The sequence below is a fragment of the Macrobrachium rosenbergii genome, chromosome 20, assembly GCF_040412425.1.
Source record: "Macrobrachium rosenbergii isolate ZJJX-2024 chromosome 20, ASM4041242v1, whole genome shotgun sequence".
NCBI lineage: Eukaryota > Metazoa > Arthropoda > Malacostraca > Decapoda > Palaemonidae > Macrobrachium > Macrobrachium rosenbergii.
The window spans coordinates 42,233,861-42,261,175 of record NC_089760.1 but is presented as its reverse complement, the minus strand read 5'-3'; the positions used below and the strand labels follow the sequence as shown (position 1 = coordinate 42,261,175).

The following is a 27,315-nucleotide window of genomic DNA, read 5'->3' as shown; positions in this document are numbered from 1 at the left end:
GTGTGTATATATGTATATATATATATACACATACATACATACATACACACACACGAATATTACAGGAATTTTTTTTTAAATAAAACACTTTTGAATAATGGCACTTAATTACACTCCAAGCCCCCTACATCTCGAAATAATATTGGAAATTCACCAGAGCATCTAAGAACACATATCTTATCACGAAGAGCAAGATATATTGCCAATGGAATTATACATACATAATATATTTTATATATATATTTATATACATATTTTCCTAGCCTGATGATAGGCAACGAATCATCATATTCTGCAAGTTTATAAATACGTTCATTATTGCACATATTTCATTTTCAAAGAGTATTATATATATACCTGTCTTTGCAGATCCACAGCCAATGGGAAGACTCTGAAGGGGTCTTCAACACGAAGAGCAACCTGACGGTGGCCAGGGTGGGGAAGGATTTACACAATAACACAGTCGCCTGCGTCGTCAGGCACCCTTCCCTGCCCGTGGCTGTTTCTGTACCTTTAAGACTCAATATCGAATGTGAGTTTGTGTGTTTGTGTGTTTTCTAGCTTAATTTTCCCGTATTTCACTACTTGTTGTTTTCATAAGTTTGCTATTGTAAGTATGTAAGGACTGGATGTGTTGATCAGGGATAATATTTTCGTGGGGTTCTAATGCAAATGATTTAATTTTCTATGGTGTAATTCCGCCGTTGATAATGTTACTAAAATATTAAATGATTTAAACAGTTCATAGAATATTGTCATTTTTATTAGAATATTGTCATTTTTATCAGATTTTTCATACTCATCTTTTTGCCAGTTGTATGTATTTGCATCTACTGTATCGTACATCAACAAGCATAATTATGCTACAGTTTTTGTGTTTACATTACTGTCCCTACCAAATTTCCAATGGCATTTTGTAACTTAGCTCATTTTGAACTGTCACTTAAATTTAAATCAGAATAAATTAACGTTTTTTTCGTAAATTTATTTCCAGATTCACCTGATTTCCGATTAAGACGGTGGCCGTCTTGGGGCACGCCTGTGAGGGAAGGGGCATCTGTCTCCCTCCTGTGCTCCGTTGATGCCAACCCACCTTCTGACCCAACTTGGGTCAAAGGTCAGTAGAGAGTTTGAAAAAAATTCTTTGCTTGAAATGACCTGTAGTTGGAAATTTTTTTCGTGAATGGGATTTTTTTTTTTTTAATATTATTTTTCATTTTCTGTTTTTATACATTTGAACAAATTTTCTTATTCAGTGTGAATATTTTAACTAATTTATTCATCTCTCTAAGTATTACTTTTGGTAAATATTTTTCATTTTCTGTTTTAATACATTTTGGTCTACTCATACTAGAATATTTTCATTTGAAAATTTTTCCTATTCAGTCTGAATGTTTTAACTAATTTATTCATCTCTCTAAGTATTGTTTTTTATCATTTTTTTTTCATTTTCTGTTTTTATACGTTTTGGTCTTCTCTTATTGGAATGTTTTCATTAGAAAAAATTTTTCATATTCAGTCTGAATATTTTAACTAATTTACTTATTTCTCTAATTTCTTACTTTTGTTTGACGATTTCTTCATAGATACTAATGTCTCTTATTTTTAGGTATATATTAATTTAGATTACTTTATAATGACTTACTTAAAACTTGTGGAACTGCCTAGTGAAATTATTATTATGATGTTAAGAATTTAATGACATGCTGTTGCTATTTTCCAAGCATATAGTGTTGTGTTATTTTTAGTTAACGTTTTCATTTATAGTGTTGTGTTATTTTTAGTTAACGTTTTCATTTCAATTTCCTTTCCGATGGTAAAGTCAGCTTTCTGTCTTTTATTTCGTCATCTCACGTTCTTCCTATTCATGACATTCTTAAAATTCCAAAGACATCTGCATTCCTACTTTTCATTTACTGTGTTATTTTTAGAGTAAGTTTTGATTTCAATTTCCCTTCCGTTATTAAATTCACTTATTCTCTTTCTTCCATCTTACTTTCCACCCTCTCCTAACAACTGATTCATAGTGCAGCTGCGAGGTTCTCCTGTTACACCTTTCAAACTTTTACTGCCCAATTCCTTTTCAGCGCTGAATGACCTCATTGGTCCCAGTGCTTGGCCTCTGGCCAAAATTCCATATTCAATTCAATTCAGTTATTAAAGTCAGCTTTCTGTCATCTACTTCGTCATCTCACTTTCTTCCTAGTCACATGTTCCATTTGCATTCAACCCACTCCCCCCTCTTTGCACTCCTCTGCTGCTTTGACGCGCACGAACGTGTATTGTTCTCGACGCAAGAAAGACCCCATTTTTCTCCTTTCATTTTCCGCGGAGAGAAAAAGGCGCGAGCGAAACCATTTGCGAGATTTAAGGAGATGTAACAAAGAGTCTCATCGTCTATTCTCTCTCCGTCGCTTCTCTTTTCGCACGTTGAATGAAAGAGAAAGCAGTGTTAATGTCTAGCGTTCTTTCGTAATGCATCCGCTTTCTTTTTCATGAAAGATGAAGTCTGGTTGTATTTTGTGAGTTGTTATTCAGCATACTCATTATCTTAATATTCTTAAGGACGTAAATGAGTATTTCGTAGTAAGTGAATTACTGTGTTGTTTACATTTGTACATAATCACGTTCATTCAGTATTTGCAGTTTTGTGAATGGGATATCTACAGACTAGATGATGCGTTTGTTATGAAGTTGGTTCCTAATCATTATTGGTTTCGTACAAACGCGTTCCAATCTTGGTTTAACATATATTTTAAATGATATGAAAGCTGTAACTACAGAGAAAACTTTGAGAGGTCGTTCCTCAGATTTTTCCTTGGCATGTTATATACTGCTCCTGGTATTATCACTACTCTCTCTCTCTCTCTCTCTCTCTCTCTCTCTCTCTCTCTCTGGTATTATTACTCTGTTCCTGGTATTATTACTACTACTTACTACAGCTCTCTCTCTCTCTCTCTCTCTCTCTCTCTCTCTCTCTGTAACTTCCTCATTCCTTCATTATGGTTTTGTTATCCACAGCTAGTTGAAATACATTTCCATCTAATAAGGCATCATGTTTTTGTGTTTTCTTTTCCTTTCCCGTCAGAAACCGAAGGAGGGACGACGGAAGTGGCGTCCTCAGAAGGCTGGCTGAACCTAACTCGAGTCACGGGCGAGGACAGGGCCTGGTACAAGTGCGCTACAGTCCACACCTTCGGGCATTTCGCTTCGCACTCCGTCTTCATCAATGTTTTGCGTAAGTGTATGACGCAATATCAACTCCTCAGTTGCGAATGATAGGTTCTTTCTCCTCCCCCATAACCCCCTATACTCCCCTCCCTTCCCCCTCTCTGCCTTTCCTCCCCCTTTCTCCTATATTCCCCTCCCCTCAGTCTCCCTTTCCCTTCCCAGTAGGGCCTACTTTTGACTTTTTTCCCCGTCGGAGTTGATGTACCCCCCGCCTTTTACCTTTTCGGAGCTGATAGACCTTTCCCCTACCCCTCTCCCTTTGAATTTACCCCTGCAGAGTTGATAAACCATCCCCCTCTCCCGTTGAGTTTACCCCTTCGGTATTGATATGCCTTCCCCCCTCTCCCTTTGAGTTTACCCCATTGGAGTTGATCAACTTTCCCCCTCTCCCTTTGAGTTTACACCCTCAGAGTTGATAAACCTTCCCCTCTCCCTTTGAGTTTACCCCTTCAGAGTTGATGAACCTTCCCCCTCTCCCTTTGAGTTTACCCCTTCAGAGTTGATGAACCTTCCCCCTCTCCCTTTAGGTTTACCCCTTCAGTTGATAAACCTCCCCCCTCCCCCCTTTGAGTTTACCTCTTCGGAGTCGATAAACCTTCCCCTTCTCCCTTTGAGTTTACCCCCTTCAGAATTGATAAACCTTCCCCTTCTCCCTTTGAGTTTACCCCCTTCAAAGTTGATAAACCTTCCCCTTCTCCCTTTGAGCTTACCCCTTCAGTTGATAAACCTTCCCCCTCTCCCTTTGAGTTTACCCATTTAGAGTTGATATGCCTTCCACCTCCCCCCTTTGAGTTGCTCCTGTGGTTAAAAAAAGAAAAAAATTATCATTTATTTTCTGAATGCTGTTCACTGTATCTGTTATGTGAAGTGGAAGGGGATGATTATTCACTTTTGCCCCATTTCCTCTTTCGTAATTGGTTTATGGTTTACATTTTGGTTTAATAGACCCTAACTGACAGTGGATATGTTTTTATGATTAACCTGCAGTTAGTTAGAAATAATATTTTCTGCATGTTTTTTTTTTCATGTTTTTGAAATTCAAACAGGCAAGATAGGTAGATGCAATTAAATTATTTTCAGTGTTAAGACACACATCAACTGAAGAAAAAAATGCTACATATATATATATATATATATATATATATATATATATATATATATATATATATATATATATATATATATATATACACATGTATATATATATAATACGAGATTATTTGCTAATGCACATTTTTGCCAGACAAGCATTTCATATTCATGCAAACTTAATGAAAGTGTTATCTAAGTTTGAACATAACTGGTTCAGTATGCTCTTGTAGAAACGATTTTTTTAAGGTAGTGCACAAACGTTTTTCTAGCAAGAATCCCCAAATCTTAACCAATTACTCCCTTGTCTCGAAATTGCATCTACTTCCCATGGCCTCGGAAAAAAAGAGAAAAACAAAATAAAAATTTACTTGCAAAATTCAGGAGTTGGTTGCGTTTAAGGGAAATGCAAAAGGAAATAAAAAAAAACTATTATCTCTTTCTTCTTCTGTGTGGTGGTTGAGTTTAGATAGGAGGAGGAGGAGGAGGAATGGTTTCTTTCCCTCATCGTTCTGTTCCTCCTTTTCTGGCGAAAGTCTGAAGGAAAATCCTTGGCGATATCTCGCTCCCGTTTTTAATGCTGCTGGCTGTGTTTTCCTTTCAAATCGTGTACAGACTGTCTGCCGTCTTTTCATTTTATTTATTTATTTTATTTATTTATTTATTTATTTGCATACTGCTGCAGTTTATTTTAACGCTTTTGCTTTACATAGGTTTTTTTTATTGATTAGTTTGAATGATTTTGTTTATATTTGTAAAAGTCTCCGTCGTCTCATATTTTATGATACATTTACTTGTAACATAAGTTTTATCTTTTTTTTTGTAAGTCACTTTATGAAAGTATTATTACTTTCTTTTTAGTTGTATATATGAAAGTATTATTACTTTCTTCTTTTTAGCTATATATATTTTCCAGTTTTTTTTACATTGATTATATTTTTACAGTAACATGACGTACTTGGTTTCCAGAATTTTCAAACATGGAACGTATTGATTTATCATTCTGCTAAAAAAATATCCTTAAGAAATAAACAGCCACACTCCATAACAAACATTCTCCAATGTGATTTTTTTTCTACTATCACAAGGTTGAATCAATTTGTAACTTTCGTAAGGAAATGGCGTTTCCACTTTCTTCAAGGAAGCTCCGAATCATGTGTTCATTTCGGAACTTTCAGTCATATATTCCTGAATTTAGAGTGGCTTGAAATTATGCCCCTTTGATTTTTAGTTCTTTGTGTGACTTGAGATAGTTCTTCGTCGGGCTGTTTATGAAAAATTTCCTTGTTATTATGGAATGAATCTGAATTTTATTTGGTCTGTTGTGAGATTGAATTTTTTATTATACTTATTTTGTGCTGGTTTTACCATACTCTAGTTTTCAGTTTCCTTCCGTAAATATCCTGTTTATTCATATTTTAGTTTTCAGTTTCCTTTCGTAAACATCCTGTTTATTCATATTATCTTGTTTCCACGAAGTTCGTTTAAGAGAGTGATTCTTTTTGTAATTCATGTAATTCATCGTGATTTTTCGTGTCAGTTTCATAAAGTAAAACTATCACTCTGATCAAGGAAAAAACTGAATATAATATATAGTGAATTACTCTGTAAAGGAACTGAGTAAAATCACCCCATTGATGAATTTCTCATCAGTGTGACGCAATGAGACAATCCATTCATGTTTTTCTTACAAACTCGGATATGGAATGAAGCCAAACTCCGGACAGTTTTCTTTGTGTGTCTGTTTTAAGGATATTTTACTTTTTCTTTCTGCTTTTTTTATTCTCTTTATTGTCTGTCGTTTTAGAAGATTAAGTAGGGAATTTCATTTCATCTTCCTGAACGGTAATTCTGATTATACATATCCCCTTGTTGCTTCTTATTCTTGGTGTCATATTCTTCGCTCTCTCTCTCTCTCTCTCTCTCTCTCTCTCTCTCTCTCTCTCTCTCTCTCTCTCTCTCTCTCTCTCTCTGAAATATCCTTTTGCATTTCTTTACACGTTGTTTTGTGTTAATATATATTGAATATATTATTAGTACTGTTTTCCTCATGTAGGAATTTAAAAATTTATTTTAAAAGCCATAGATGAAATTCTCCTGAATTTTGTAGATTGTATTTCTTTGCCTAGAACTTTTTTGTGGAAATTTAAAACGTTGATTTTTCCTTCCTTTTATGATAATAGTGAAAATTGGTATTTTCTGTAGAACTAATGATTTAATTTGTTACTGAAACATTTTAATGCCATTTATGACTGTGCCATTTGTTTATTTCCTCTCCCCCTCACGGTTAGTCTTTTAGTCATTGCACACTAAAATAAAACATATTAGGACCTTGTCCACGGTGAGTCAAAACGAAAACTCTCTCTCTCTCTCTCTCTCTCTCTCTCTCTCTCTCTCTCTCTCTCTCTCTCTCTCTCTCTCTCTCTCTCTCAAATATATTAACACCCTGTCCATGGTGAGTCAAAACGTAAACTCTCTCTCTAAAATATATAAGGCTCTGTACATGGTAAGTCAAGACGTAAACTAACTCTCTCTCTCTCTCTCTCTCTCTCTCTCTCTCTCTCTCTCTCTCTCTCTCTCTCTCTCTCTCTCTCCCGCTAAAATATATTAACACCATGTCCATGCTGAGTCAAAACGTAAACTCTCTCTCTCTCTCTCTCTCTCTCTCTCTCTCTCTCTCTCTCTCTCTCTCTCTCTCTCTCTCTCAAATATGCAGTATAAGACCCCTTCCACGGTGAGTCAAGACGTGAACTCTCTCTCTCTCTCTCTCTCTCTCTCTCTCTCTCTCTCTCTCTCTCTCTCTCTCTCTAAAATGTATTAACATCATTTCCATGCTGAGTCAAAACGTAAACTCTCTCTCTCCTCTCTCTCTCTCTCTCTCTCTCTCTCTCTCTCTCTCTCTCTCTCTCTCTCTCTCTCTCTTGTTATGCTCTACTTCTTTTGACTTCATTTAGATTTCCCTCTATTTTCGTAAGCTGTGTCTTCCAGTGTCTTGCATTTTCCTTTACAATTCAGTTATTTCAAGTTTCTCGTGTTCGCAGTCTTCTGTCATTTCATCCTCTAGACTTGGGACACATTTTGTTTATATTTTGTATTTTTTGTACATATTTTTTATGTACGTTTCTCTTATAATTTTGTTCTAGATCTTGTTTAGAATTTCTCTCTCTCTCTCTCTCTCTCTCTCTCTCTCTCTCTCTCTCTCTCTCTCTCTCTCTCTCTCTCTCTCAACATACAAAGACACCTCCTTCCCTTTCTCTCTTATTCACAAAGATATTTTCCCTCTTTCCTTTAATTGAAGGTATTTACAGCCAGTCCCCAAATCTTCCTTAAGGCCCCAAACCGCCATAGTTTTTCCCCAAAGAATTCCCCTCCGACTTTGTTTCCCCCAACACTCTGCTGCCTTCGACTTTCAGCAAAGGGACATATTCCCCTACCCACCCAGAAGTACCCCTACTAACCAATACCCCCTTACCCTATGATACCCTAAATTTCCACTGCCAAAGAAGTCAACAGATCACTATAGCAAAACACCACTCTTCTCCCCCACCTCCATATCCCCAATTCTCCCCTCCCCCGGTTGAATACCCCACCCCCTTCCCTCCCCTTCACTGACCACACTCTCCCTCCCTTCCTTCCCCAGCGGCTGGGGAATTATTAGTCTCTCCTCCCCGGGAAGTAGAAGTGGGGTTAGGCGAAGCTGTCCAGATTCCCTGCACCAACCCTGCCAGCCGAGTCCCTACAGCCGTCTGCTGGACCAAGATCCTGCAGGGTGGGTAGCTTTCTCCTGGGTTTTTCCCCCGGGCACCTTCGCCATGATTATTATCATTGTCCCGATGTCGTGGGATTAATTTGATGATGGGATTTAACACTTTCTTTTTGGCGATTACACCATTTGTTTGAAAGCTAAACACATTAGGAGAAAGCTTGTTGCCATGAAGTACTCCTTTGTTTGAGAGTTAAACACTTTAGGAGAAAGCTTGTTACCATGTAGTACTCCTTTGTTTGAAAGCTAAACACATTAGGAGAAAGCATATTACCATGAAGTACTCCTGTTAATTCTTGCCTAAAGACTTAGTATTTAGGTGTCCTTTGCTTGTAGGCTGTTGTAGATTACTTGTAGTTCTTGTTACCTTTCCCATATTATACCTTTTAAAAATTGATGATATTGATGCACGCGCAGTAGAGATGGCAGAACTTGCAGAACTTGCTCAAATGTAATTTGAATTACACTTAGGTAACTAGCAGACCCTCACTGAGTAAACATTGTTGTTGAAGTCAGTAAATAGAGGAACGAACGTTGTGTTTGTAAGATGTGCATGGTAAGTATGCATTTTACGTTTTCATTCCAGTTCAGTAAAAAAAATAAACCAAAAATCTTAGTGTGTTTGTCCGCTAGTGAAACACCAGCAACCGACGAGGCTAGAGCTTAAAAATTGATGTTTTCGGCAAATCATTCATTAATTCTTAATTAGCCTCAGAATTGGTAATTTTTGGGATGAGGGCAATCCAATTTACTTTGGTAACCTGATTTATTGATCATCACTAGACCCCAGGCTAATCGCGCTTAAAGTGATATCTTCATTTTCCTGTGTACTTCAGGTGTTTTCTTTTGTGTTTTCGATTCTGTACTGTACAGTATATGGTGTTTATACTTTTATATTTTTGTATGGTCTTTATGGTTTTCCTATTTGTTATGCGGATATCACGATAAATTTTGTTTTTTATACCGACAGATATTGTTTGTCGCACTTGAGTATTTGTGCATATACCGTGACATTATGATTTTGATAGCATTGTAATTGGAAAAACTACCAAATTCTTCAGTTTCCAAATGGTTCCTACAGCCTTTGCGTCCTTATCAACTTCTTTAAACTTGAAACCAAAGTGTCGGTGGCTTGTTATCTTAAGTTTTGGTATGATTAATGAGTAAAAAGCCACTATAATGTAAATGAGAGACTGTCTTTTTCCAAAATACAAAAAAGGTTAAAAAAAAAAAAAAGGCGAGGTGGGGGGAGCTTTCGACCGTTTGCACAATGGTCCTCTTTTTTTAACTTTTTTTTTTTTACCTTTTTTGTATTTTGGAAAAATACAGTCTCATTTACATTATTGTGGCTTTTCACTCATTATTTCCGGTCACAATATAGTGATGCACCATAGATGATTTGATGTGATTATTCGCCGGAATGTGGATGTAGCAATTGAATGCTAATTGTGAATAATATTGCATTGCCCTTCCTCACATTTGGTAACGAGCAGCAGAAGTATTTCAACAAAATCTTTCAGTTTAAATTCCTCTGGGTGTGGGGCATATAAATGCCCCCATCTTATTTTTAAAGTCAGTCAGGAATTCCAACATTCTTTATTTTTATTCATGTGAACTTATTCTTAAAATATGTCACGTGGTTAGTGGTGTATTTTCATAAAATCTGAAGTAGTCATACTGTTCACACACACACACACACCCACACACCTGACCTTCTCAGTCACTATTATTATAATGATTTTTCAATATATCGCAGAAAAGTCTTCATTTCCCGTAACTACAGCAATCTAGAAACGGCTCGGATCGGTTGCTAGTTCAGATACTCAAAGTTAAAGCTTTGTAATGGAAAGCTCTATGCCAAATTGCAAGGTATCTCCCTTTGATATTAGAGGTTATTTATGTGTAATCGTTGCTCGACCTTGGGCTTCGTCTGCAAAGCAAGGCAGCTGCTTGCATCGATCGAGAACCACTTACTGTGTATTTGTCTTGGAATTCTCTTACTGTTAGTGAAGATATTTGATGAGGTTCTCGCTCGGGATTGCGATAGATAGTTATGTTATGACATTGTTAGAAGGATATTAAAGGTTTTTCATGAATATTGTTAAAATATTTGTATAATGTTGAAAACGTGAATATGGACATGGTAAGGAAAAAAGATGTTAAAATAGCCAACTTCAGTTTTAGTTGAATCTAGTCTGCCATGAACGTAATAGCAAAATGTAGTTAGAAGGATTTTAAAGATTTTTCATGATGATTGTAGTTGAAATAGCTTTGCAGAATATCTAAAACATGAATATGGACTAGATGAAGAAAAAAAAAAGATTAACATGTTAAAATAATTTAGCTAACTTCAGTTGTAGATGAACTCATTCTGCCATGAACGTAATTTAGTTTGGGATTTTGCCTTATTGTTTATTTTGAATATATTTCCAAACTGCCAACGCTGAACAGTAGATGTTAATAGAAAGAAAGGTCATACTTTCATTATGCAGTATTGTAAGTAAGGCCTTATTCAAGTAGCTTTTGTGACAAGAATCCAAATATTTGATTTTTCTTTCATTTTACGCTTGAATTGCTTCATTTTCTTTTTATCAGAGTTGCATAAGATCCGAGAATCAGAATGTAAAACACAAGTATGTATAATGACGGGAAGAATATACTGAAAAATTGAAATTAAAAGTCATTGCAATATTTCCTGGTCAGGAAGCAAAAAGCCAGTTGTTTTGCTTATTGTTTATTCGCGTGCACATGAACTTTTTATGAAATCCACGAGAAAAATTATGAAAATTTTGTAACTTGAAGAAAATAGATTTTAATGTATAAGCATTATGATTGCAGGCTGACGTTGGTGTACAAAATATTGAGGTTAGTTTGACTTTAGTATATATACTTATTGTGCGCGAGTGGTTTAGGAAATTAGATAAAAATACTGTCATTGGTCTGTGAAGGACAGCTTAATTTTAAACAAGTAAAAAATGTGTCGAAGTTTCTTCGGTGCAATCAGATTTTCTGCACAGCAGCTACAGCATATAATCAAGGCCACCGAAAATAGATCTATCTTTCGGTGGTCTTTGTATAATGCTGTGAGCCGCGGCCCATGGAACTTTAACCACGGACCGGTGGTGGCCTATCCCATATTGTTGCCAGAAGCACGGTTATGGCTGACTTTAACCTTAAATACAAATAAAAACTACTGAGGCTAGAGGGCTGCAATTTGGTATGTTCGATGATTGGAAGGTGGATGATCAACATACCAATTTACAGCCCTCTAGCCTCAGTAGTTTTTAAGATCTGGGGGCGGACAGACGAAAGTGCGGACGGAAAACAAAGCCGGCACAATAGTTTTCTTTTACATAAAACTAAAACCCGATATTTTAAAAAGGTAGGGAATAATAGATTCACTGAAACGAATATAGTATCGTGTACAGTGTAATAAGATTTCTTCGGATTTCTTTTCATTTACTATTTAACTTCAGTATTAAAACAGCAGTTGTTTTAAGATGGCTGCCAAACAGACGAAAGTGTCATAAGCTACAGAAATGCTCAGAGACTTGATAGCGTGCTTTGGCAAACCTTCAGTTAATTGTTAAGTATTTAGGTTGATTAATGCTATGGCGTGTGGTATGAAGGCACATGCCATTCTGGGTTGTCACAAATTTTTTATTTTTCGTTTTAATAAAAATTGAAAACAATGAAAATTGAATGTTTGAAACACAGTTCAAATACGATTTCATTAATCTTGTATCCACACGCCATAAATATTTCTTAGCTGTAGTAATGATCTAATATAGATTGGAATTTTATAACGAACATTTTAGCATTGCAGTTGGGTTCTAAGCTGACGCAATACTCTCACTTTAACGACTTGTAATTGAATTTGCACCGTAATTCCTTCACGTGACTTGACAAGCTTTACGGCCATCGAAACCCTTATCATTACGCAGTCACTGTACCGCTGACATATGTACTGACATATGTACATTCTTTTTTATTGCAGCCTCTGCAATTTGCAGCGAATTCCTCCCTTGCATGTCCCATTGACCTGTAATGAATCAGAGGACTTGGGAAAAAAACAGCATTAAAATTACGGAATAGAGTCACATTTCTTTCTGTAACGTACTGGATTCTATCTCCTCTCCCCCCTCCTCCCCACAACCTTTGCGTGCCGCGTTCATCGGGGGGTAGAACTCTTCATTGCCACGCGAGAGAGAGAGTTCACGTAAGTTATGTCAGTCGATTGTTGGCGAATAATTCCTTAGCAAATTTGACAAATATATACTGTATATACTGTATATAAGACAAAATCCGTCTGCTAAGTAAAGGACGACAAGTCGAAAGGCCTTGCAGCACTCCATTGTTTCTCTTTCCTTCGCGGATTTTGTCTTTATTTATAAATTCATCACGTTCCATATTTTCGTGATTCAATAATACATACATACATACATACATACATACATACATACATACATACATACATACATACATACATACATACATATATATATATATATATATATATATATATATATATTCATATATATATATATACACATACACAATATATGCATATATATTTATGTATATATATACCTATATATGTATATATATTGATTAAGAAATCTCGGACAGCAGTTATATATATTTATGTATTCCAAAATACAATATCTGTCAGTTACTGACTTGCAAAAAAAAAAAAAGTTATCATAGATTTAGATTCCAAAATACAAGGTCAATTATATGCAAAAAAAAATATATATTAAAAACTGTCTTTTGCAAAGGCCAGAATTGGCAAATAGACCTTATTAAACTTCATTATAGATCAAAGGAGAGGCGAGACTTGGCTTCAGCTGCTTTGTTCAACCGGGATAAGTAATTTCTTTAATGTTGTAAAATTCAGAGGAAAATTAAGTTTAGCCGGTAGTTAATAAGTTTAGATTAGATATTTATGTTATGGAGGTTCAGTTAATTATACTCTTTTATCTTTTAATTAGTGCAAGTTATGATTTAGATTAGAACAAGATTATATCTTTTTAAAATTTTGATATTAATTCTGTGAATACGTCATCATTTACGAGGCTATAACTATGCTATGATGAATGATACAAATTTATTCAAAATATTTAGGGACAGTTTTGATGTAGAGCAAGATTTTATCCTTTTCGGTTTTCTGTAAAAGAAAACTCTTGAAATGGCTTTGTCTGTCCGTCCGCACTTTTTCTTTACGCCCTCAGATCTTAAAAACTACAGAGGCTAGAGGGCTGCAAAGTGGTATGTTGTTCATCCACCTTCCAATCGTCAAACATACCACATTGGAGCCCTCGAGCCTCAGTAGTTTTTATTTTATTTAAGGTTAAAGTTAGCAATAATCGTGCGTCTGGCAACGCTGTAGGCCAGGCCACCACCGGACCGTGGTTAAAGTTTATGGGCCGCGGCTCATACAGCATTATACCGAGACCGCCGATTATATGCTGTAGCGGCTGTACAGAAAACTCGATTGCGCCGAAGAAACTTCGGCGCATTTTTTACTTATTTAAATTATATTAATTCTATGATTACGTCATAATTACGAGTCTGGTAACGTGTTTGATTATGAGGCTATAACCGTATTACGATGGCTACACCCTTGCAAAATGATTCAGGCTTCATCGCGTAGCCTTTAATTTGTTTAATTGCAGTCAAAAGCTTTATTCACAGAAGGAAATAAAATCTAAAACGTGTCCAAAGCACGTTCTACTTTACCTTTTAGGAGACCTTTCAATTAAGCTTTGACGATCGTCCGGTATTCCAGATTGTTACCTCAGGGTCGTTTTCCTTTGAGCTAAATTCCAGCAGGTTCATTAGAATGACTTTGTTCTAATTACTTGATAACTTTCGGTGGGTGGGTGGCGTGTTCGGGAAATTCTGCTCAATTTATTTTTTTATCTCCATTAAACCGGCACAAATTGTGCGCCACTGTCATTAGGTTACTTCCAGTAACTAAAGTTTAATTAGACTCTCTAGTATACTCGTTTTCATTGTCGGATGAACATTCCTTTGAACTTTTTTAGTTTTCTGTTGAAGAAAACTATTGTGCCGGCTTTGTCTGTCCGTCCGCACTTTTTTCTGTCCGCCTCCAGGTTTTAAAAACTACTAAGGCTAGAGGGCTGCAAATTGGTATGTTGATCAGCCAACCTCCAATCATCAGACATACCAAATCGCAGCCCTCTAGCCTCAGTAGTTTTTTATTTTATATAAGGCTAAAGTTAGCCATAAACGTGCTTGAGGTAACGACATAGGATAGGCCACCACCGGGACTTAGTTAAAGTCTATGGGTCGCGACTCATAAGCCACCAACGGGCCGTGGTTAAAGTTTCATGGGCTGCGGCTCATGCAGCATTATACCGAGACACCGAAAGATAGATCTATTTTCGGTGTCCTTGATTATACGGTGTAGCGGCTGTACAGAAAAGTCGATTGCGCCGAAGAAAGTTCGGCGCATTGTTTACTTGTTTCATTTTGTTCCCATTTAGTAAGACAACTTATATAAGTTTATATAAGTGAACCAGATTAAGAGGTTTAGCATTCCAGTTAGATGACTTAGAGATGTGTCTTATGTTATATAAATTGACAATTGTGGAATTCCTGTAACAGATATTCAGCGAAATATGAGTATATATATATATATATATATATATATATATATATATATATATATATATATATATATATATATGTATGTATATCTGTATATATATGTATATATGTACAGTATATAAGTGTGTGTATACATACATACATATATATATGTATATATAGTCCTATTTTCACAATCAAAATCCTTCTACATAATATACCTTTCGTAGTATACCAAGAAAAGCTAAGCTCTTATAATACCTACCATATCCTTCATCGCCTGTACCTCTATAAAACAGAACAATTGTTCAGTTCACTTGTTCATCAGAACCTTTCCCTCATCCCATCATACCTTACTAAACCTGGTCAACCAGTAAACCACACTGTCATTCCCAAACTTATGTATACTGTCTCCACTATTATGCATAATATATATATATATATATATATATATATATATATATATATATATATATATATATATATATATATATATATATATATAATATGTGTGTTTGTGTTTGTGTGTGCATGTACATAATTTCTTGTTTTGCTCATTTATTTCCTCCAAAGAACACATATTATGGCTTAGAAGTCACGCAAAGAGAAATTCCTTCTATATCCTACTTACGTAATGTCAGTCTTTACATCTTACAGTAATAATAGTAATTTTTGCCCGTCTTCCTAACGCACCTGTTTCTTTTTTTTTTTCTTTACTTTATTATTATAGTAATATTTGATTCCCTTCTCTATGTCTCAATTATGAAGAGGCTTTGTTCCAATTTATTTGCGTAGTTGTCACGCAGTATCATTTTCAGTCAGTCTGCTTGTTTTTCTTAATGTTTTCCTTTCGTTGTTGTTATTATTATTATTATTATTATTATTATTATTATTATTATTATTATTATTATTATTATTGTTATTTTCAAAATAATCCATTATCTCGACTTCACAGTTCATGAGGAGGTATTTTTAATCTTTTTTCCTGTCATTATTATTATTATTATTATTATTATTATTATTATTATTATTATTATTATTATTATTATTCAAAATAATCTATCACGTGAACTTCACTGCCCTTGATACGGTATTTAAAGTTATTATTATTATTATTATTATTATTATTATTATTATTTATTATTATTATTATTATTATTATTATATGCCTCACTGCCATTGAGAATGTATTTCAAATGATTATATCTTTTCATTATTATTATTATTATTATTATTATTATTATTATTATTATTTTATTATTATTATTATTACAGTATACCTCACTGGCCTTGAGAAGGTATTTTAAATTATTATTATTATTATTATTATTATTATTATTATTATTATTATTATTATTATTATTATTATTACAATATATAAAGTACACCCCACTGCCCTTGAGAAGGCATTGAAACCACTGTAATGAAGAAATTTCTTATTTTTTCCCCAAACAAACTCCTTCGAACGTCCTTGAGAATCGCGTGATGGCGGAAAAATTACCCGGTATGTTTGCGTTTTTGCTCAAATCACGCCAATAACTTCCAGGTAAATTACAATGTTCCCGTCATTTATTTACAGGGTGTTTCAGCGCTATCAATTACGCCATTCCTACCTGTGTCAATGGCGATGTGAGTTTTACAAAACACGCCAAAACAGGGGTTCTGTTCATTGACGTGTTGGTATGTGTCGCACGAAGCAACGCGTTGTGTTATTATTTGTATTTATTTTTTTTATTTTTGGGATTATTGATGTGGCTGCATGTGAATTTTTAGTTTCTTATTTGTTTAACTTTTGCGCTGGCTATGATAGTGGATCTTTCAAGGCAGAAATATATTATTATTATGATGATGATGATGATGATTATTATTATTATTATTATTATTATTATATTATTATTATTAGCTACTCATCGAGTACACTTAAATGTGCGTTTAGAAAACATTTACTTAATTTTTGTAACACATATAATATATACAGTATATATATATATATATATATATATATATATATATATATATATATATATATATATATATATATATATATATATATATATATATATATATATATATATATATATTTACCACACACACACATATATACACAATTTTTTTTTTTGAATGCCAGCAACCCAGACGCGTTTCTCAAAGCACAAAAACGAATATGATACCCTGTACGCCCCCACTATTTCCAAGAAATTATCATAACAAGTTCTGCACGTGTTTTATTTTCTTGAGATCACAGAGGTAAAGCTTCGCATTAACTGAACGCGACAGGAGAAAATTGTTGCTGTTTTGCAAAGGAAATTGCTAGGAAGCCCTCGCCTCGTCGGAAGAGAGCATATGATAAGGCCCTTAGAGATTGCGGGGCAAGGGGGAGGGGTGGGGAGGTGCCTGGGTGTGGGAGGGAGGTGGGGGCAGGGGGTGCAGTACAGACGGATACAGAAAACTCCTGCCAGAGGATTTGGAGTTGTCAAGCGGAAGGATTTCGGGAATATCCTTGCCAAGGATAAAGTCAGGGTCCAGAGAGTAAAACCTCCTCTCCCCTCCCACCCCACTAGCTTGTTTCACTTCCTGCACCCTCCACCCACCCCTCCTTCTCTCTCTCTCTCTCTCTCTCTCTCTCTCTCTCTCTCTCTCTCTCTCTCTCTCTCTGGTACCTATTTCTACGTCCTGTGGCCCAGAGGATTAGAAGGAACCAGACTGAGTTTCCTCTCTCTCTCTCTCTCTCTCTCTCTCTCTCTCTCTCTCTCTCTCTCTCTCTCTCTCTCTCTCTCTCTCTCTCTTTCGAGTTCTTGGCTCTTGATGATAAAGAGGAAGGAATGAAGTTGGTAGTATTACCAAGAGACGCTCCTCCACCGTCCTTCTTTTGAGAGGAGTAATATGCAACTTTATACTTTTATTTATTTTTTCTTATACCAAATCTGGAATGTCGTTTTCATAATTTCTCTCTGGAAAGAAACAAGTCTTTTTAATTCTGAAAGTGTTTTATATTTAAGTCCGTTATATTTATTGTGGAAATTAAGCATTTCTGCGTAATTGTATTAGTGTTTTCTTGCCTTATCAAAATATAATTTAAGGCCTTGACACATGTAAGGGGAATTAAATTAGGTCCGTTATGTCAGACCAAAATAATCATGTCGTCACATAATTTGGCATGACATCTCTGATGAGAAGATCGTTACAAAAATATGAAGATAATCATATAGAACAATCTAGATGGCCCTCCACAGAATAAAATGATCAAAGGGGAAAAGAGGAAAAACAAAGAATAACATGAATAAAGGCAAATCAACAAAGAGAGAAAACTATCCAAGCACTATGTCAGGAAATCTAGTTAATGGTTCATGCCATTTGGCAGAAGTATTGCAGTCTTTATAAGCAAGTATGCAACCCCTTTTATTCATTTTACTACACCTCAGTTCATATTCTCTTTCTTCCATCTTATTTTCCTTAACCCTCTCCCAACAATTGTTTCATAGTGCAGCTGCTTTGAGGTTTTCCTCCTGTTACACCTTTCAAACCTCTTTACTCTCAATTTCCATTTCAGTGTTGAATGATCTCATAGGTCCCAGCCTAAATTCTGTGTTCAATTCTGTTCCAGCAGCACCTTCAGGTAGACAGACCTTTCCAGTGTTCTATAACAGAGAGAATGAAAAGCCTCTTCTACCAGGTCTTTTAGACTGGATTTGTAGAACTCCAGGGGAAACTTTATATGTTTACCTGTCCTTTGCGGACACGAAATAAGCCAAGCACAGGTTATGATTGACTGTATATCCTGTGAATGTATGCTGTTGCCAGATGAATTTGTGTTGTATACAATACTCTGTTGTTTGGCATGGAAAACTGTAAACCATTTGAAGTGTTGAATCAAGGGATTTCAAAATTAAAACCATGCCCCGTTTTCTAATTTTTAGATGTTAGATATTCAGTATCAGCTGTGTTGCTCGTGCATTATTTTAGTGCAGCAAGGAATTGGTCGTTTCAACCTCTCTCTCTCTCTCTCTCTCTCTCTCTCTCTCTCTCTCTCTCTCTCTCTCTCTCTCTCTCTCTCTCTCGATGTTGTCTGATATCTCCCATCACGACTTCCCATTTTCTATTTTCTCTGGTTGTTACTCTCCATCCGTTTTCTCTGGTGACACGATTCTATTCCGTTTTCTTTGGTTATAATTTGTCCTCATGTTGGCTAGTCATTGCTCAAACAGTTTCGCATAATTTTTTATTACTCTTTTTCTTTCTTTTACTTTTTTAGATGATCACCCAAATTTTGGGGTGATAGGTCCGTTACAATACGACCGTGACCAAAAAATCTTTCGAATTGCAATTGGCTCACATGCCCGTGCTTTGGTTGTTTACAATTAATTACCAAAACTAATAAAACGGTATATTAGACATTACACCATTTATTGGGAATAACTTCCTTTAGGAATCATTAATTTTTATCAACCCGAATATGATTTGCTAAAAAAAAATCTGGGGTATATATTTTTACCCTGTTTAGGCTACTTGAGGGCTTTGAATAGGTCCGTCCTTTTCTTAAAGAGAAATATAACTAAAAGGAAAGGTGAAATCATACATTGAGAAAATAACTCATTCTAAGAAGATTTTATTTCAGTCCGAAGTATAAGAATAACTGGACAAAAATATCTACTTTTTTTTTTACAGTCAAGCCTAATGGAAAAACATAATCAATTCCCTATGTATATATGCGAAATGTGTACAATATTTATTTTACTCTGCAGTCCATTAGTCATTTGCATTTTAAAACAGCACTAGGAAATAAAAATATGAATTTTAATAAATGCTATGTCGGTAATAAGGAAACCTCTTACCCGCAGAAATGTAAGCATTCTCTCTCTCTCTCTCTCTCTCTCTCTCTCTCTCTCTCTCTCTCTCTCTCTCTCTCTCTCTCTCTCTCTCACCAATATCGCACCCCACAATTGGAATACTTATGTTATTAAATAATTTCTGACGCTTCATTTCATGTAAACAAACTTACATATAATGTGATAGATACGAAGCCCTCTTGGCCAAGTTCGAATTCAGCACAAGTTTAAAGTTGTAAGATAAGTTTCGTTGCTTGTAATGAAAGCATTGGTAGTGGTATTTCGCCCAACTTATAATTAAATGCTTCCGGCTGAGTCACTTGTTGATCGGGAATTCGGGTAAAACTCCTTTATATGCAAGGTGGGCACTTTGCCCAGGTAACTTTTAGATATTATTATTATTATTATTATTATTATTATTATTATTTATTATTATTATTATTATTATTATTATTATTATTGGTGATGAAATCCACAACGTTGTCAGTGTGTGTGTATATACTGTGTATATATATATATATATATATATATATATATATATATATATATATATATATATATATATATATATATATATATATATATACATATGCTAAGAATATATATAAAACGAGAAATTTAGGTAACCTGCTCGATTCTCTTTATCAGTATGACCAAAAAAATGTTTTCAAAATTGTCTTAAGAATTAGAAACTGTTCTTGACAGAAGAAAGTCGATCGTAATTATTATTATTATTATTATTATTATTATTATTATTATTATTATTATTATTATTATTATTATTATTATTATTGTGGTGATATATTGCTGTATCTGTTGTAGCGGGTAACCACTGTATTAAATGTATAATGTCACCAGACTTTGGGTATATTTAGTGTTACACATATCTAGATGATCGTTCATTGTAACATTTTGTGTCGCACTTTTCACAAACCAAATTGCGCGTTTATAGGAACCTGTCTTCTAGATAGGAAATAGCCTGAGAACAGCTGTGGGGACATTGTTCAAGATGAGATATCAGGGAAAACAAATGTTCTTTGTTATTTAGCCCCGAGTTTTTCCGACCCAGATCTGATATGTATGTGTGTGTGTGTATATATATATATATATATATATATATATATATATATATATATATATATATATATATACAGGTTATTTAGGAGTTTCATTTATGTACTGACAATTATTTTATTTTAATTTGAAGACTGTACTCAGAGTATAAGTAGGTCCTAGACTGGAAGAGGGCCTATAGAATTATGGCCCAGTAACGGTCGAAAACTAAATATTAGAGGCAAGTGCATTACTTGCAGATATACTTCAAGAAATAGAAAACGAGAAACAATATCAAATAAATGTAGAAACAGGAAGACTAACATAAGAAGCCCCAAATCCCTTGATGTAAACAAACACTTAAATAAGCTGCCAAATTGTGATTCCTCAGCAGGTGGCCGCGCCGCCGGAGTCTCCTCGCAAAACTCTCTCCTCCTGAGGAAGACGACCTACTCCGACGGAGGGCGTTACCGCTGCGTCGCCTCCGACGCCACCAAGACCATTGAGTCGGACGACGTCGACGTCATAGTTACAGGTCAGTGAAGACGGGGATTGGTCTGGTTCTGATTGCTCGGGATGCAGGTTCGATTCCCCGATACCGGACGTCAGCTTTTACTTAGTATTTCTTGCATGCATTTAGATTTATGACTTTGTAGTGGCAAGCTTGTGGCTATCTGGTAAAAAAAGTAACCAGTAGATTCTATATATATATATATATATATATATATATATATATATATATATATATATATATATATATATATATATATACATACAAATAATATATATATGTACTGTATATAATGTACATATATATATATATATATATATATATATATATATATATATATATGTATATATATATATATTGTGTATATATATATATATATATATATATATATATATATATATATAGAGAGAGAGAGAGAGAGAGAGAGAGAGAGAGAGAGAGAGAGAGAGAGATTAAATTTGTCACTTATACATGCGTGACTTTTGTTGATTTTCACAAATATTAAGCCACAAAAATTGTTTAATATCAGATTCACTATACCTTGGGAATAACTTTAAATCGACAGGAATTATAATTGGTATAAATCAAAATGTATATGTGTGTGTTGAGAGAGAGAGAGAGAGAAGGAAGCACACAGTGCAAGAGGAAAGTGGACAAAGGACACCCACTTAGCGGTTGCAAAAAATATCGACCACTGGACTCACCACCCCGGGATTAGGTATCCTTTGCCAAATGCCATGTTCGGATTTTTTTTTTTTTTTTTTCTTTAGTCTTTGACCAAAAGGGTGTGGAAACCTTTTTGGTTTGGCAACAACAAAAATTGTCATTTTAATTAATTAGGAGATTTTTTCACTCCAAATAAAACTCGCGCTTTTTGAAGGTTTAGTGAACATGTGAATTTCTGATGCACATTGAAAATTTATTATTCTATGACCGTTTTTAATTTTTTAAATATGGATTTTGTTACATACTGAATTACAAAGCTAGTCATTCTGATTATTTAATGTTGATTTAAAGAAATTACAACGATACACCAGGATCACTTGAAGACCAAAACTGAATTTCCTCGTGACAACGTCATTACCGCGACTTGGGAGAAGTTTGTCACTTCCTAAAGAAATGTTTATATTAAATTTAGAGTTGCATATGTTCACTCTAAAATAGCATTTCTTTATATTTTTTTATATATATATATATATATATATATATATATATATATATATATATATATATATATATATATGTATATGTATATAAATATATGTATATTTTTATATATATACATATTTATATACGTATATATGTATGTAATATATATACAGAGAGAGAGAGAGAGAGAGAGAGAGAGAGAGGGAGAGAGAGAGACGGTACACACTGGCACCCAGGCAGACAAAGAGAGGTGATAAAACAAGGAAATTAGACTAGATAAAAGACTGTTTTATGAGATCAAGGAAGATACAGTATCGGCAACGGGACTGGCTCCGCGTTCTTCCCTCGTCCCTACGAGTCGCAGAGGACTGCTGGACAAAGACCCTTTTAATTAAGAGAAAAGAAAAAAGGAAGAGAAAAGCCATAAAATACTGGAGACAGATTCAGCCGTCGTCCCCTTTGTTTTCATGATAAATGTCCTTTTTTTTATATTATCTTCTCGGTTAAGATAAGACTAACGCAATTACTTTCGAAGTTGGGGGGAAAGCCCCCCCTTATTTATGTGTACCCCTCTCCCAAGGGGGGCGTTTTCTCATTCAATTGTTTATTTATTTTTTATTATTTTTTTTTTTTTTTGTTTACTCGTCAGTCTTCAGTCATATTCCCCGTAGGGTGTAGTGCCGCTCCTTGCGGCGTCCCTTCGGCCCGTAGCCGCGACCCCTTCCATTTCCTTTTACTGTTACCTCTTTTCATATTCTCTTTCTCCCATCTTACCTTCCGCCCTCTCCTAACAGTTGTTTCATAGTGCAGCTGCGAGGTTTACCTCCTGTTACACCTTTCAAACCTACCTACTCTCAAATTCCCTTTCAGCGCTGAAGGACCTAATCATAGATCCCAGCGCTTGGTCTTTGACCTAAATTTTATATTCCAATTCCAGTTCCATTTCTCCATGAGGGTGTTTTTCTTATTTAATTGTTTATTTATTTACTTTGTCTACCCGTCAATCTTCAGTCATATTTATAAGAAATATAATTTTTGTTCTCTAATATTCCCCAACAGGAGCTCCCATGGTGGCAGCTGTCAATTCAACGGTGCTTTCTATCGCTGGTCGACCGACGGCGCTCTCTGCCCACGTGTGCGGTCGACCCTTACCCCTCACACTGACATGGCTCCCTCCCCCCCACATCCAGCCCATTAATCCTGGCGATACCAAAGATAGGGTCACGGCACACAACCTCACAGTAAGTGGTCAAACTTTATTATCAGAACTGGAACCTCGGAAGTTCAGTGGAAGATGCAGTGCATTACTGCCCTAAAGCAATTCTCTTTGTGGTTTCTAATTTATTACCCTAAAGCAATTCTCTTTGTGATTGCTAATTTTATTACCGTAAAGCAATTCTCTTTGAGGTTTCTAATTTATTACCCTAAAGCAATTCTCTTTGTGATTGCTGATTTTATTACCGTAAAGCAGTTCTCTTTGAGGTTTCTAATTTATTACCCTAAAGCAATTCTCTTTGTGATTGCTAATTTTATTACCGTAAAGCAATTCTCTTTGAGGTTTCTAATTTATTACCCTAAAGCAATTCTCTTTGTGGTTTCTAATTTACTACCCTAAAGCAATTCTCATTTTATTTTATAATTTACTACCCTAAAGCAATTCTCATTTTATTTTATAATAATATACTACCCTAAAGCAATTCTCATTTTATTTTATAATTTACTACCCTAAAGCAATTCTCATTTTATTTTATAATAATATACTACCCTAAAGCAATTCTCATTTTAGTTTATAATTTACTACCCTAAAGCAATTCTCATTTTATTTTATAATAATATACTACCATGAAGCAATTCATTCTCCTTGTGGTTTATAATTTTCTACCGTAAAGCAATTCTCCTTGTATTTTAATAATATTCTGTCCTAAAGGAGTTCGCCTTATATTTTATAATTTACTGCCCTAAAGCAGCTCTTGTATTTTATAATTTAATACATTCTTATTTATTTATTTATTAATTTGTTAATTTTTTTTTCTAACAATGATCTCTTCTTTCTGAATTTCCTGTTACCTCATGTTACTTCTTGCAAATACATACCACATTCTTTGGAAGCTTCAGTTTCAAGTCAGTTGCATCTTTTGTGGGCTTGTTCACTGTTTAGTTTCAGGTAGGGTTTAAAGGATGGGAAATATAAAGATAACGATGTAGAACAGGAAATATGGTAAAAGTAGAGATGGATAAAAGGTGTTTTGGAAAGGCTCAAGTGTGTGAAAATTACCAATTATTGTTATTTCTTAAGTGTCTAGGAGAATGAGAAGTGCACTTGACGAGTGCTGAGACGACAGAAGTGCTAAATAAAACGCCTGAGAAAGGAAGTGCTAAGGTTAGCTTATAGTGTTGATTGAGAGAGTGCATTTTTTATTTGCTTTTGTGAACCGATCATATACTGTGCTTATATAAGTGTCTGTGAGTGTATGTATGTGTGCGTTTATGCAATGAAGGGATTTAGGAAAAATTAAAAAGCAAGTGAACAGGTGAAAATATGAAGACATTATTAGTCTTATTTTTATTCTTTATTACTTTTGCGATGTATTTATCACCATTTTTCTCCGCCTCCTCCCTTTGCAGACTTCCGAAACGCCCGGCTGCCACTACGCTGTCCTGACCATAGCGGGCGTGAAGCCACACGACGAGGGAAACTGGGTCATCGTGGGCGTGAACGACAGAGGCGCCACGGCCGCCCTCATCCGCCTCAACGTCACGGCCGCCGCCCACTCCGTGGCAGCCAGCAGCGGCGCCCGCGCTCAAATTCCTTCGCACCTCCCCACCCCTCGATTGACTTTATTTGTTTCCGTTTCCGTCGTGTCGTACGCGACTACGACTGCGATCCTCGGCAGGGCGTGGGTGTGGCTGTGAGGCCAGACTGTTGGTTTAACCAAGGCAATGTTCTTCAATTTCTCTCTGTGTGTGTTTGGGGGCGTCTCCTCTCGGAAGTTTGACAGTCAGAGCCAGCTGGGCAATCAGTTTTGCTTCTATAAAAATGAGTGTGTATTATAGTGAAGGGACGTGTCTACTACATGTGAGGTTCCATAGCGAATGGAGTTCCGAATGGCATTTTATACTCGTATGTTCTCAGTGTGTGAGTGTGATATATATTCTTGAGCCAAAGGAAACCAAGCCCCACTTTTCCATGCCAAGGAGATAGAGAATGTATAGTGAAAAAATAGTGAACCCATGTCAGAATTTTCCATGATGATGCCTATGAACGCTGTTGAATAATGTATGGCGACCTTGCTGTGAAAAATTAACTCCATGATTTTCCTTTCATTTTTTTTACTACAGCCTCTTCTACTACTTAAGAGTGAAATATTTGTTAAACAGTGGAATAAAATAATGACACATTAGAATTTGAATCATCTCAGCTGTGGGCAAAGCTTTGTATAATCATATGTCATTAGTCATGAATGAGACCTTCAAGCTGAATGGAAATTATTATACATCAGTGTCTCTAAAGCAGGTTCTGTGTGGCCAAGTTCATTTGTCAATCATTCGTGTGGTCTTGGGGGCTTAAGAGAATCTGCATTCGCCTCGTGATTTGACGTTTGAAAGCTGGTAACTGTTAGCCCTGTCATTACAAAGTCTGATTCCGTGATTGGAGGAAGACTAAGGCAGGATTCTCTCACTGAAGGATATTGAAGGATACCTGTACAAGTCGAAAGCCTCGGTTGGGATCTCTCTCTCTCTCTCCCCTTACAGGAAAAACTGACATAGGATATATAGGATACATTTTGAATGGATGTCAGCCATACATCTTATTTATTAGCATCTGTGGCAAAACTGTGATAAAAAAAATAATGAAGTGTCTAGTGCTGATCATGTCTCCTTTTTTTTATTTTTTATTATTTTATTACACACCGTAGCACACAGGTTCATGTAATGGAAAATAGCTTAGATCTTTAAGACTGAGACGGAGCGTCAAGACGTGCTGTGATAAGGTGGTTATGAAAAATAGTGATTGGCTGGTTATGAAAAATGGTGATTGATGTGGAATCTGTCATTTCTGAGGCGTTCGAGATCGACAATGAAGATCTCGACTGTGGTTGCAGAAAGAGCACTGAAATCAAATCTCTTTTGATGAGGTTAAACACCAAAAACGAATGGAATTCTGTTAATGATAATAAGAAGCTTTCGTTTATTTAATGATTTATCAGTACATTGGCATGTAAAATTGTTCTTTGGTACGAGAAAAAACGAAAAATGGATAACTGAATGAATGAAGAAAGAAAGAAAGGACCAGTAAAAGATATTACGTTGATTTTTTTAGTGTATTGGCATGTAAAAAAATTATTCCTTGGAATGATAAAAAAGCGAAATGCGGATAACTAAAGGAATGGAGAAAGAAAGCACATGACTGAGTACATGGCAAAGACGATACACAGATAAGTAAGAGAAACGGAAAGAGAAACTGAGAAACAATTATCAGCCCTCCAATATTTATAGCGATACTTCTCCTCTTCTTTGCTTTATATATGATGATCATTGATGATGATGAAGACGTGGCTGCCATAGATAATGTTAGCAATTTATTAATGTTCTTGGAATAAATTGTAATAAATGTTTGCGTCACTTAAGTGGTTTGTAACTTATTTAACCTTCTTCGTGTGCTCACTAGGATGTATTTTCCATTAACAGTTTTCATGAAGGGAAGTTATTTGAGATAATGTATGTGCATTTATTTACATTTACAATGGGCTTTATATGCGTATTTACACACCTGTAGTTAATTTACTATATGTTGGTTTTAGACTGTTGAGTTTTCATGTCATTTTATTTTCATTTTCATGCGTCATTTTATTTTTTATTTTTATTTTTCTGTGAGGTTGGTTTTCAAGCTATTTCTCTCATTAACAAATAGGACTTACATTTTGCTGATAAAAAAAGGAGGAATATTAACTATTAAATGGACCAGTCTTCATTCATTTTTATGAGTTCATCAGATGTTAGAAAACCTAAATGTCCGTTTATAATGTTACATTGTTTTCATTCTATCGTTTATGATTAACCTTTTTTTGCATTTACTGCTT

The 27,315-nt window shown here is 35.2% G+C and overlaps 1 protein-coding gene across 16 annotated transcripts in view; it reads left to right on the top strand.

Moving 5' to 3' along the window:
• tei (teiresias) overlaps positions 1–26,862 on the top strand; it is a 386,546-nt gene extending 359,684 nt beyond the window's left edge. For 5 of the 16 annotated variants that reach the window (XM_067122667.1, XM_067122669.1, XM_067122671.1 and 2 more), the window contains 6 exons: positions 370–532; positions 995–1,117; positions 3,089–3,238; positions 20,966–21,109; positions 23,294–23,475; positions 24,860–26,862. In XM_067122667.1, coding sequence (XP_066978768.1) covers positions 370–532; positions 995–1,117; positions 3,089–3,238; positions 20,966–21,109; positions 23,294–23,475; positions 24,860–25,147 — 1,050 coding nt within the window. In that variant the 3' untranslated portion in view covers positions 25,148–26,862. Of the gene's footprint in view, positions 1–369; positions 533–994; positions 1,118–3,088; positions 3,239–7,960; positions 8,090–20,965; positions 21,110–23,293; positions 23,476–24,859 lie in introns of all 16 variants that reach the window. The other 11 variants (XM_067122663.1, XM_067122665.1, XM_067122666.1 and 8 more) reach the window with 3 other exon arrangements.
• Positions 26,863–27,315: the final 453 nt, after the last annotated feature.